Below are 14,184 nucleotides of genomic sequence, written 5' to 3' on the forward strand. Positions count from 1 at the left end.
CCCCCTTTCCAACACACACATAATCTAAATGATCAAAAAGCCGTACGCAAAAACACCCGCTGGCTATACAGATACACATAGACGCACACACAAATGCATAATAGTATATCCTGGCATCAACAATAATAATGAGGTAATAAAACACACAAGTACGGATACCTCTCCCTTTAGCCAACACTACGGAGGGAGTGCATGACAGCATTGAGCACGTAAAAAGGGGCTTAGTTGCCAAGGGAAATAACCGTGAATTTAACAGTCGCTGTAACCGAGGCGAGGTTATTCAAACCTCAGAAGAACAGCGACCTGAACTCGACCAAGTTATGGTGGAAGGGAGACAAAAAGCCCACAAAACTTGACCAATACCTCATGCTTTTCCCGGTATTGGAATGAGCATTCAACCAAAAGGACTCTTAAATAAAATTTGACATTAAGAAAAATTAAATAATTTCTTTTTTTTTTTACATTAAGAATAACTTTTCTTGTGTAGGAATGCAGGAATATTTGTTATTAATATTATTCTTGCGTTCCTACAAAAATGTATAAACCTTTCATTAAGCTCCACAACCAGACAAAGTTGTGTTGTTGCTGTATAGAACTGACCCTCATTAATATCATAACAAAGTTCTTACAATATATCTGACACCTTTTACATTAAAAAAACATCCATTCATATTTAGGACCGTAATTAAAATTGTACAACAATTTATATGCTTGCACTAAAGTAATCTTAACAAAATATTAGCTTCACAAACACTTTGCCATTGTTGGCAATAGATTTATAACACAACTCAAAATTTTTGCAACAAAACATTCTACCAACTTAACTCATTGATGACGCGCACTCTGGTCATTCGACAACGCATAAATGTGCGCTGTTTTGGGGCATAACTTTTGCATTCAAAACAAGTTTTTCAATTTTGTTGTCTTTACCCAAAACTTCAAAAGGCATGCAGCAATATGCAAACTATAAAATAAGCAAACTCATGTTTCTGATTTGTGTATGATGGTTCAAAATGTGTCAAAACGTTGCCATTGCTCAGCTGCTGATCAGAAGTATGTGTCCGCTTCGTCCTCAAAGAGTTAAAAAGACAATAAAACTGCTGCTTCATACTACCAAACAGGGCTATAAAATGCTAACCATTATCAAAATAAAAAGGAGTCTTAAATAATATATTATTATGTGAGGCATTGTGGTGAAACCAGGCCCTCATCCAGATACTGAATATGAAGGATCTGGCTCTTTGCTTCCCGTTTCACAATTTAAATTGAATTTTTACTTTTTGGCTCAACACCTTTTGGGTCCATCTAAAAATACATGGCTGCCTGTTTGTTTGTTTTTAACTGAAAAACGTAGATTAAAGGCACAGAAAATGTAAATTTACAGCTCCTTCAGTCTCAAATTTCTTGATTTCCAATGAAGATAGATGAGTACTTTTTTCATCGAAAGCAACACAAGCGAACAAACTTTAACTCTTTCACTACCGTACTACCAAGGAATTTTCCTCACCTGGACCGGGCCCTAACTGTGACCTACTTTCTGATTCAGCCTACCCTCAGACAAATTAAAGATTTTTTAGTTCAATTTTCAATATTAGCCACATATTATTTATGAAAGTAAACACAACAATATTATACATGAAAATAAAAAATGAAGGGGAAATAATGACCTATTTCATCATGTTGCTAAAAATGACAATTTTCCAGCCTCAAGATTTCAATTTCAATTATTACAATTTATTTAAAGTAGATCTGGATTTGAAGCAACAAGTGGAGAGCCATGAAACACGGCTCCCAGTCCAGTGTTGGGAGTAACATGAGCTGGGAAACATGGCCGGCGGTAGTAAAAGAGTAAAGATGATACCAATAACTCCATATGCGTAAAATAATTAACGAGCCCCTGACTCCACCACATTGTGACACAATGTTAGCCACTTCAAAATGGAAACAACAAACCTCAAAGAATGGCAGATAAGTAAAAACTGACACAACTTGTTGCTCATCTTAGAATTTAAAAGGTCACAAATCATGGCAATATTTAAACTCATAGTCAAAGGCCTACATTTTCAATACAATAGTCTCTAAATAAAAGAACCATGTCTCAAATCCATTATCATCTAAAAATGAAAACTGTTGTTATCAAAATTTAAAATTACATTCTATTAAGGCTGTTTAGAAAATTAAGCAAAATTTGAAATGCCTCCACTGGTCATTAAACATTAAAAATCAAAATAGAATACAAATGTACAGGCCCTGGTTAAAGTAAAGATGAAAATAAATAATAATTATAATAATAAAAAATGAAATTTATAGTGCTCAACCCGGATTAAAGTACACAGGCTCTGAGCGCTTTACAATACAATACAATATACAGCAGTACCATAAAATGTTGTGTTCTGACCAAAAGAAAGTCTCTCCTAATATTTTAAAGGGTTTGACCTCTTTTAAAGTAGGCTACTTGGCAAATCATTACAGATCTTGGGGCCTTGATATTCAAATGCCCTTTCACCCATTGTTTTAAGTTTCACAGATGGTAAAACAAATTTTTTTTGGTCAACTGATGACCTTAAACTGCGAGTTTGAATGTACAGTCTCAACAGATTTTATAGATATGATGGCGCATTATCATTCAAGCATAAAATTTGTGCCACAGGGTGGCCAACTTGTACACAATTTTTTACTCAACAGGAAGCCAATGCAATGTCTGTAAAAGAGGTATAGCAGAGTCTCCCTTTCTTTTTCATAAAACTAAACGTGCAGCATAGTCTTGGACAGTTTGAAGTCTTCTAACTTTCTCCAGTGATATTCCTGATAACAAGGAGTCACAATAAGTAAATGTCTACATGTATAAGTAAGAAAACATCAAATTCTACATCCTTGAAGAGTTATTAGTATCTCTCTCTCCCTCTCTCTCTTTCTATCCCTCTTTCTCTCTCTCTCTTTCTCTCTCTGGCAGACCCATTAAACACACCATTCAGGTGTACTCACCCTCAGGATGAGGTCTGCATTGTTTAACTGCAGTATAGAGCGAAGACTCTGTGTGACCTCTGTAACCTTTTCTTCCTCATTCATCTGCAGTGATATAACATCAGAAGGTTCTGTGTCTGAAATTAAAAATGTTTAATTTAAAATGTCTTTCCCTTGAAAAAACCCCATTGCAGTTAAGGGGAAAAATTGGAGTCTCCATAACCACTGCAAACCAAAAATGACATGTAAGCGTATAGTAAATACACATAATGCAAATAAAAATGATGTGTTTTTTCCCATCATTAAGTCATAAAAATATTAGCAAATAATCAGTCATATTTTCACGTCATCTTCACATGAGTTGCTTACGACTGATGGAAACAATAAATTATGTCAATTTTTCGCTGCGAATCAGGAAGGAGTGTGGTGTTAAGAGTGCGGTCAAAAAGTCGTGGCGCAACTTTTTGTCAAACATTTCCTCAACTATTGAACATAAAGTTTCCAGCTTTTGAACAATGACTTGAATCAATTTGTCTTAACAGACCAATATTTTTGTAAACACCTGTTAGCTTTTTCCTGAAAATTCATAACTACTATCAAATACTAATTAAAAAATCTCAGTGGGTGGTTTCTACAGATTTCTTAAGGTTTACAACTGGGACAATATACCTTTTAAAAGCAAGTCCGTCAGTTTTTTCTAATCCTGATATTATCATATGCTAATTTCTTGTAACAAGTTTTGCCACTAAAAAGCATCATTGGTGAGCTGTGGAGTAGGAGATGCGAATACAAAATGCGTGTGAGAAGCGGGAAAGTTTGAGAACAATACCATTTTGTGTGTGACAGAGATTTATAGCATCTTGTATAAATTTATGAAGTAAAGTTTTTTAATCTAGCCTAAATTGTTGTGGAAAAATATGATTAAGTTAAGACAAACTGATACAAACTTCTGTGCAAAGTGTGGGTGACATTGATTCACCCATTAAAGAGATATTTGAAGAAAAGTTTTTTGACTGCACTATACTGTCCCCATCGTTTTATGAAAGAAAAATTCTGAAATTATGCAAAATGAGCCCAAAAATGTGAAAATATGTGATTCTGATAATTTTAACAAAGAATAATAAAGGACAATAATCAGAAATTAAGCAAAAATGATCAAATTTTGCTAAATTATGCAAGGAGCATAAAACCACGGGGGACAAACTATACCTTTGATTCAAAGTTAGACCAAATAAAAGGCATATCATACTGGTTTACAGTACAAAGTAAAGTTGACTAGAATTTGAGAGAGAGAAAAGCTGGCTATGCAGGCCAAGGAACCAGGGGAAATTAAAACCGATGTAATATAGGATTCTGGAAGTTCAATAAGTTGGCCCCCCTATGGCTAGTTTTATTTGCCACCTCAGGAAAGTGAATTGGCTTAGAAAATCAAATTCAAAGCAAGCAGTGATGTACACATCATAACCCCACTGACCAATTGTTAATTAAGAATGTGATAGAAAGCTTAGTTGAGGTAGCAGCTTATGTATACCTGAGTGTGTGTGATTTTGAAATGGAGAAGGATGGGGAAAGTACCTTTCTCTGTAGAAAGTACCAGAGAGTCAGGTATACTCAATAGAGGAAGGTGACCAGTAATGCATGTGAGGTGGTGTTTGCATTAGTTGTGAGCATGGAGTAGATCACAATCAAAATGGGGAAGCTTGGACTTCGAATGTTGAAGCTTGTTACAAACTCTGTGAGATTGACTTACATCAAAGTATGGCGCCAAAGGCGTCTGTGGTCAGGCAAATCAAAGTGGGACAAATCACAGCATGAAAAGCACTGAGGGAAGGAGACCGAGGTATAGACAAAGCCAGAAAGGGCCATCCATAAGCTTGTCTTGAAAAACCCAGCAATAACCATCCCATAGCAATAGTAACAAGTGTGTAACACATGGATTACAGCTGAAGCGGAGGCCTCGTCTTATCAGGTTGAGTATGAAAGGAATTTGAATGCCAAAGCAAAATTTAATATGAATTGTACATAACAGCTTTTTAGACAACAAACATCCCATGTTCCGTGAAATAAAAACATCAGTCAGAAGTAAAAGACCTAGGCTTCTGATCTGTAACAAAGAAAGATATAGAAGGTCATTTTTACCATTATCTATCAAAATGCTTCCATCTTAACCATCTTGTATATAATAAGTATACTTACGACCTTAGAGCACGCATCAAAATAACATAGAGTGAGTATCTAGCTTACGATTATTATTGTTTATATTGCTGCTCATTTATATTATGCATGTGATTGTAAGCCTACGTGTGTGTGCATGTGTGTGCTCGTGTGTGTGTGTGTGTGTGTGTGTGTGTGTGTGTGTGTGTGTGTGTGTGTGTACACTTGGTGAAACACCAAACCAATGCGCCAGGATCTGGACAATAAAGATGTATCTAATCTTATCTTAACCTTAAAAGATAAAGTAATTCAATCTAGTATGCCGTACAATTAAAAATTCTTCCTCCCCGTTGAGATGCGAACACCCCGAGGCGAGGGAATACCCCCATTGAGTTGTTACAGGGGAACAGAGAGAAAAACAACCGGATGCGCGAGCCCCCCATTGCCCTATTTTCAAGTGACCAATGAACAGGCTCGGAAAAGTCATGAGGAGATTTATAGGTCATACATCTGCCGCGAGAGTGAGGGGAAAATGGCCGGTCTCTGTGCGAAGCCGTTTTGGATAGGGGGGTAGTCGTGCATTTATGATCGGGTCAAAACAACTACTTGACACAGTACATTCAAATTTGAGCACGTACAACTATAGAGGTTATATAATATATATAGAACTATTACCATCTCGGCGTTGAAATTCAAGCTCCTTATAGTTTTCGGTACACCCGATACGAAAGTGTTCCCGACACCAAAAGTGTTAATTTATGTGCGTACAAACTTCAACGTCCACATATCATAAGTTTGCCCTATTTTCTGATTGGTTGCCGAGTATCATTTATATTGGTCCAGAAAAAGAGCAGACCGAGGTTGACAAAGTTAGTCACCTACGCTACAACCCGGTCCAAAAATTCACCCGTAAACGGGGACCAAATTTTCGCAGCGCGGGAAAGCCCGATTGGTATTGCTAGATCTCCCCTTGAATTCGGGTCCCGAGTCGGATCCGCATTCGCGCAGCTCAAGTGTACAGCGTCAGTCAGCTTGAGTTTGTGTGCCTTTGGAGGTCTTGGAACTGCCTGAGTTGGTTCGTAACTGAGGCATACGTCTCATTCAAAACAAGCCAAGTTGGTAGCTCTAGGTGTTCGTCCAAAGAAAGTAAATATCAAATTGACCCACTTAGACATGAGGAGCTCGAAAGGATCTATAGATCTAGTCAGGGAACAAGAGTTCCATTTTTCTACAAAATCTTTCAAATGAGCTTGATTTTGTAGGAAATGATCCTACCTGATAAAAAATAAGCTTATTCGATTATTTTGAATACCATTGTGCAGGTACAAAGATCAATTTGAGTGCAAAACATTCGGAAATTGACCTACATTATTATCCCCTTTCAAACCCCAGGTCATTCATAACGAATTGACTATTCGGACTCCAGTCCGAATATGAAAAAATGTTATTCGGACTCTGATTCTTGTCCAGCATGACATAACTTCCGACTTCCTGTGACTCGTGACTCCGGCTTCCTGCCTGCCTCACTCGTGACTTGCCTCAGGCTGGATAGAGACTGGGATCACTTCAGGCAAAATGGCGTTTTGTGCAGGAGCCGAGTTTTTATCTTATGATGAATTTGAGGCCAGCCTGAAAAGTTATAGCACTTCTAATAAATGTTTATTTGTCAAGAGGTCATCAGAAGTAATTAAAGATGGCTCGATAGCGTGTGTCGGGGTCGGATGGGCGGCCTGCACACATGTGGCTGTGTGTGCGTGTCGGGGAGGGGGGGGGGGGGGGGTACTAGCGGTAAGGGTGGTTGAACGTCGCATACGCATCAGTCTTTTTTTCCCCGGCAACTGATCATTATTACAATAATAAGCTAGTCTTGACGTCGATCTGTGTAATGAATTGTGCGCTGGTCTATGGAATCCAAAGTTGCCGTATGCTCGGCTCTACACAGCAACAAAACTTTTTCTTGGTAAACAATCGAGATGACACAGGCTTGTGTATTTGAACGAATCGGTCTTTTTTTTACACAGCTTATAATAAAGAAAGTGGGAAACGTGGGGGGTGGGGGGCGTATCAATGAAGCGGCGGGCATCGGATCGGCAGATCATAAGGTGTGGGGGAAACTAAAAAATGGCGGAAAATTGGAAGCACTGAACGTTAGATCTATAGAACGAAGACACTTCCTTTTTTCCGGACCCAAAGTCCGAATAACATTTCGAAGTGGCTAGCCGTACTTAGATCTAGGTTTGGCCCTATCAACTGTTTAGTACACAGGTCTCATTAGATCTAGATCTAGTAATTATTCAGGTTCAAATACATGCAAGTCAGTTAGGCATCTTTTGGTTTTGTCTGAAATACAAATACTTTTTTGGCATTGCAAACTAAAAATTTCATTTACAATTCAGCCATCAATATTAAGTACGGCTAGCCTGACAGTCTAGCCGTCCTTAAGTACGGCTAGCCTGGCTGTCTACCCGTACTTAGGTACGGCTAGACAAGAAGTCTAGCCGTACTTAAGTACGGCTAGATTGGCAGTCTAGCCGTATTATCTTAGGCCCTATTAACATTAGAAAACAGGAGGTTTTAAATACATACACTGTCATTAAGGCACCTCGTCTCAAATGCAAATACTTTAGGTATTGCACACTAAAAATGTATATATTTACAATTCAGTAGGCCTATTTTTAGTAAATGGTCAGTCTAGCCATCATATTAAGAATAAGTACGGCTAGACTGCCAGTCTAGCCGTCATTAAGTACGGCTAGTCTCTTCCATAACATTTTTCCATATTCGGACTCGAGTCCGAATATGATTTTTTAAAATTCAGACTCGAGTCCGAATATGAAAAAATGTTATTCGCACTCGAGTCCGAATAAAGACGGCCCATTCATAACAACAACAGTGTCTAGAAAGATTATTCGAAAGGGCGTAACTACTCGTAATGTCAGCTTATGAGAGTGGGTTATTTATGCGTTTGTAACACATTATAAATATAGAGAGCTAAGAAAGACAGAGCGAAAACACACGTTTCCCGGCGCGCGCGTACTGTACACTAACAGTACACACTGACTGACCCCGGTGGCCTGCCCGAAACGTCCAACGTAATCGGTTGCTGAAGATTCGCATCTCAGCACAGACACAGGACAAGAGTTAATACAGGCTACACCATCATAACACCATGTGACATGTGTCTATTCTAGAATCAAGATCAAGGCGCCGTGAAAGTACTGATGACAGTGACTTGAGTAACAGTGATGACCTGATCATGTAAAAACTTCGTGACGTGAACGTAGGCCTAGGCACTCTGCGTATAATTTAACAATTACCGGGAGAACGGTCAATTTTACCATTTTTCTGTATGATAAATCAACCCCTCTCTTTACTGCAAGCATTAAATACACAAACTTAACAATTCACAGACCATTCAAATCCAATCTTTTGACAGCAAACCAAACAGTTTTCGTTGGTAGATCTAGTATGTCAGCCATTTTTGTTGTTCTGAGAATTATTTATTATTTTATTTCTCTGAAGAGCCAGTCGATGCTTTGGACATTCGCAGAAGTCATTCCCCGACTTACGCAGTGGATTATAATATAGCTTGTTTACAAGATAAAGTGAAATCGCTCAGTTTAGGCTAATCTTCTCAGATCTCTTCAAAAGGGTCTAAAAGTTGGACGAGCAACAGATTCTAAAAGCCAATTCATAAAGGTCACTGCAAACTATGGCTCCGACACGTTTTCTTTGATGTAGGCCTAAATTAAGCGGATAAAATTGTTTATTATAGATCGAATAAATAGGGGGCGTAGGCCTAACTCTAGATCTACAGCTAAAACGTAAAAAAGTTGACATATTTTCCTCAACACCAAACTTTAACGTAAGCCTACCCCTCAGAGACGCGACTCCAGAGAATGGGTGGGCAGTAGTTAATTTTCGAGACTCACGTGGAGACGTCAAGACAGCTGGGGGGAGGGGGGTGTGAAATCTGCAAGCTTACACTGAAATGTGTGAGTGTGGGGGGGGGGGGGGGGGGGGGGGGGGCAGGGTGGTGTTGCTTAGTTTTAGTTTAGTTTTAGTAGAGGTTTTACGGGCGCTCGCAACTGCATACGGTCATATGAGCGCCAGTAGGGTGGTGTCTTAAAAGGGGCAATTTGTTGGCAAGTTAATTATTGTAGGCCTAAGTCATTTATTTGAGTGATCCTGTGTAGGCATCCAAAGAGCGGTTCTTAAAGTAGATCTAAGTAAAGAATGACCCATCACTTAAATTGTCGGATATCGTCGATGAACATGATTTAATGATTCAATGAGGGTAGGCTACAACTGATGACATCAACTGAAATGAAATGGAAAATACAAGACAATGATATAGACCAGAATGAAATGATGAGTTATCGCACTGACAAATGAAACTGCACGACGCGTGAGTCCCCAAGGGACGCAGGGTGATAATGATGATAGGACAAGAACTGAATACGAGTAATACTAATAATACAGTTACCCCCCCCCCCCAACCTAAGTTCATGGCCTCTCACGAGGCTTTCTTCGCCGCTGTGGGGTCGCAGTTTATTGAGGATATCTAAGGTCCTTAAATGTGGTCGCAGTCTCTTTGGGTCCTTGCTTATTGTGTGGCATGAGACGTTGCAAGACCCTGTGGATTCTGGAAGAGGCTGCTTCTTGTCCGGTGGTGGAGGTAGTCACTCCTGGCACGACGGGGGTGGTCGGTGCTTCTGGCACGATGGGGGTGGTCGGTGCTTCTGGCACGATGGGGGTGGTCGGTGCTTCTGGCACGATGGGGGTGGTCGGTGCTTCTGGCACGATGGTGGTGGTCAGTGCTTCTGGCACGATGGGGGTGGTCGGTGCTTCTGGCACGATGGGGGTGGTCGGTGCTTCTGGCACGATGGTGGTGGTCAGTGCTTCTGGCACGATGGGGGTGGTCGGTGCTTCTGGCACGATGGTGGTGGTTGGTGCTTCTGGCACGATGGGGGTGGTCGGTGCTTCTGGCACGATGGTGATGGTCGGTGCTTCTGGTATGGTAGAGGTACGCGATGAGAGACCTCGGGTGGCGGTTTCAGAAAAGGGCACGGAAGGGGGGCATGGGGTGCCCTCCTGTGTCATATGTCGGATGCAGCGGGAGCGGCAATAGAGCTGTAGGTGGGATATATTATTATGGAGAGGGAACCGCTGCTGTCTCTTGAAAATGGGGGGTGGGGGCAACTTCCTGAGAGGGGCTCGTTCAGTTGCAGTCGTTTCCTGTTTGAATGTTGTGAGGAAACGCCTACTGCGTCTTGTGAGACGTCCAGAACCATCAATTTTGACAATGTACTGATTGTTATCCAGCATTTCAGACACCTGCCCTGTACCGTCCCATTTCGTAGGCGCATTCCCAGCTTGATTCTGTATGAAGCATATGTCACTTGGGGTCAGGGGTGAAAGAGCTTTGACATGTTCATTTAATGTCTCTCCAGTTCTGGTTAAACGTGCTCGGAGGGCAGCCTCTTTTTATTCTCAGGCCTCCCGCCATAGCTAGGGGATTGGTGTCCGGATCAGAAAACTCGGAGGTCTCGAGTGCAAGTTGGTGATCTAAAACCAATAAGGCTTCGGCCGCCACCCCGGCAAAGTTTTTAATTCCCTATCAACACCACTATAAAAAAGAAGAAGATGGAGATATCTAGGACATGCTCTAAGAATGCCTAAGACAAGATTGCCCTATTGGACATGGTATTGGAGACCAACTGGAAAAAGAAAACGAGGAAGACCAACTGTTGAGAGCTGTAGAGGCACAATGTTAATAAGGGATGAGTCAATTACCCAGGGCCTGGATTGGCCGAAATTGGAGGATGTGGCCAGGGACAGGCAAGCGGGGCGTCGACTGCTCTCCGTCTTATGTACCTGGCGGTATAGGGAGAGAGTAAGTCAAGTAAGTAAGTAAGTACACGTACATGTAAGTAAGTAAGTAAGTAAGTAAGTAAGTAAGTAAGTAAGTAAGTAAGTAAGTAAGTAAGTAAGTAAGTAAGTAAGTAAGTTAAATGTTGACCTCCGACTTAACGCGCACCTCGGACATGACCGCAGGAATTGAAATGAGAGCCATGAAAACTCCACAAACAACCAGTCCAAGACGCCTCTTTTAGGATTCGAACCAATGTCTTCAGCTGAGTAATCCAGCATGAAACCAACTCAGTTGATAGTACACCCATCCATGCTACAAAGAGAACGTACATTAATCTCTTACGGCCGCAGGTCTTATCCTATTACTGGCATGTCCGCATCCATCTGGGGCCATCTTGCATGATTCATTAATCTCACGTATGTCGAACTGCTCCACCCGAACGTAAGCTTATCAATATTTAATCTATGATAATATGGTAGCCTACTGTACTTGAAATACACCGATATCCACATATTGTCTACATTCTTTTTTATGTACACAGATGAAAGCAACCAAATGAAAACGTAATCACTAATATCACTATAGCCTTTTTTTAAAAACAAGACAATCAAAGTGATATCTTGAAAAATAAATAATCTCCTCAGAAACACGTTAAATTAAGTAGGCGGGGTTCATCTTTACTTATAGAGTCTCTTGGGTTTACGTTTTACCACAGCATTTCAAAACAAGGAAAGATAACAACAGCCATATTTTTTTTAAACTCTCAAAGGATAAACAAGAACAACAACAACAATATTATTCACGTTTCTATGCTCAATTTGTAAGATAGACGTTATCTGGGTTTCTTCCTCTGAGACTGAAATCTCAAGACGAACTCGAGTCTCTGGTTATCTGCTTATAACCTCATTATGATTATATATATGACTCAAGTTTTTCGTTTGTCGCCCTGCGAAATTGATATCGTCCACTATCAACTTGTTGAATATTGAAGGCAAGAAACTCTAATCACACTGTGTCGTTAGAGTTTACCGCTCGATAACAACATTATAGGCAAGAGCCAAGACTGCGTTTATATAACGGGTCAGTTACTATTCTGCATGTAGTAAGTACAGAAGAAGGGTTTTTCAGAGGTGACACGAGTAAGTACTATTATCTTCAGGGAACTGAAAGTATAAAAAGGTAACAGTACGTACGTTTATTACGTTACTTTCTATTAGAGGTAAGTAATGCATTCTCACTGGCACAAAAATGACAGATCTACACATTCCTATTTTTTCTCAGACTTAAGATTGTGTATTATTATTATGTTATCGACGAAAAGAGATTGTTTTTCAGATGTGCTGCTGCTGCTGCTGCTGCTTATATGACTGTTGTGTTCCTGTGGTTTTGGAGGGGGCACTATAATAGACCTATATTGCCCTCTCCTCCTACTTCTTTTCAATCTATTTTTGTTTCTGCTATATTGTGGTTGTTGTTGCTGTTTGATTGTTTGTTTTCTGTTTGTTTTTTCATAATGTGTTTGGGGTACCCAAACCATCAACCGCAAATCCCATGACGATGGAATAGCACCTTTGCGTGTTTATAGAACGTAGAAGTGGGACCTGTAATTTCTATAATTTTGTCGCGTTGTCTCTGTATTATTCCTCTCCGTTTTTTTATGTGCATCTAGTTCAATTACATGTGAATATTTTTCCTTAGAAAAGGTAGTCCTACACGTGTCTTGTAGGGCGTTCAAGTTCAACCCGACCCAACTCAACCCGATTCGCTCTCACTAGTGGGCACCCCCTATAAGACAAAATTTCGAAGTCCAACAAGTCGGGGCTACCCTGGATACATTTCGCCGAGCAATCGCGAGTGATATTTCATGCTCGCCTTGTCAAATTATTATATGACGAAAGCTTGTCGAAATTTTCAAACATGCTTAAAATGTTTGCCGAGCGAAAAATGAGTCGCCGAGTCAATAACTCGCTCGGGGAAAACTCGGGGAAGACTAGGGGAGTGTCAGAAATAGCTCGGCATGCAAAGTGACAGTGACACGCCGACGAGATTTGAATGGTAGCCGAGTTCAATTTCATACTCTGCCAGTTAAAATATTGCTTGCCGTGTAAAAATCTGAGTTACTTAAAGCACGGCCTACAAAAGTTGACACCTCGAGCAAGCGCCATGACACAGCGACCTTCTTGCCCTACCATATAAACGCACAGCACAATTACCCTGCAGTGATCTACAAATCGACCATCTACTAACATTATTTGGTCTCCAGAAAGTGTTTGCCTTGTGGATGGTGGGGCCAATATTTTCCAGAAGTTCATGGAAAAACTCTGGAGAAACTCTGATCTAGGAAGTTCTAAAGGATGACACATCTTCAACTTGCAGTTCAGCCATCAGCTTCTCAAACTGTCCATACAGGGATCTTCGCATGAGCCATGGTCTAACTCAACAGGTCCTCTTCCTCCTTCTCTTCCTTCTCTTCTCCTCTTCTTGCATCAGTACAACAGCAAGGGCACCATAATATGTATACATGATGTACGCATCCATCGTCTGTGTCATATGAAACACGTTGAAGGAATGAGCACAGACCAGAAAATGTATGGCATGCTTGACGCAGTCCAGATTATGCAGTGGACAGAAAAAAATTTGGACGCTGCTGTGTACATGTCAAGTTGTAAAATATATAATGTTGAACACAAACGCACTTTTTATGTATGGTCTGTATGGAGCCTGTGTGTTTGAGTCTGAGCTTACTCTACTGTATTGAAAAGGATATACTGCAGGATACTTTATTGTGCAAAAGGACGTGCTCAAAAATAGACACGCACTTTTCGCCACTAGCGCAGATTTAGCTTTATGAAAATTTTAACAACATTAACAACAATAACAACAACAACAACAACAACAACAACAACAACAACAACAACAATAGGCAAACAGAACAAAAGAAACCAGCAACAAAGAAACCCGAATATCCCTTTTAGTTTTATCTCTTGATTATTAGAGTTAAATAAGAACGTTGTTTGTACATATAATAAAAGTAGCAATACACACGCATTGAAACAGGCATTGGATGGACAAATGGTACATAATTAGGAGATTTAGATTTTGCGGATAACATCTGCCTATTAAACACCGCAGTACAAATGTACATAAAATGCAATTTAAAAAAAAACGAACTAACAGAACCACCGGAAGCG

At 40.1% G+C, this 14,184-nt stretch overlaps 1 protein-coding gene across 1 annotated transcript in view; it reads right to left on the minus strand.

Annotated features, from left to right (window-relative positions):
- LOC101853003 overlaps nt 1–8,614 on the minus strand; it is a 29,001-nt gene extending 20,387 nt beyond the window's left edge. The window contains exons 1-2 of the mRNA XM_005099352.3: nt 8,531–8,614; nt 2,986–3,101 (exon numbers count right to left, since the gene is read on the minus strand). Of these exons, the coding sequence (XP_005099409.3) occupies nt 2,986–3,101; nt 8,531–8,597 (183 nt within the window). The 5' untranslated portion in view covers nt 8,598–8,614. The remainder of the gene's footprint in view (nt 1–2,985; nt 3,102–8,530) is intronic.
- Nucleotides 8,615–14,184: the final 5,570 nt, after the last annotated feature.

This window comes from Aplysia californica, unplaced genomic scaffold (genome assembly GCF_000002075.1).
Source record: "Aplysia californica isolate F4 #8 unplaced genomic scaffold, AplCal3.0 scaffold00210, whole genome shotgun sequence".
Taxonomy (NCBI): Eukaryota; Metazoa; Mollusca; class Gastropoda; order Aplysiida; family Aplysiidae; genus Aplysia; species Aplysia californica.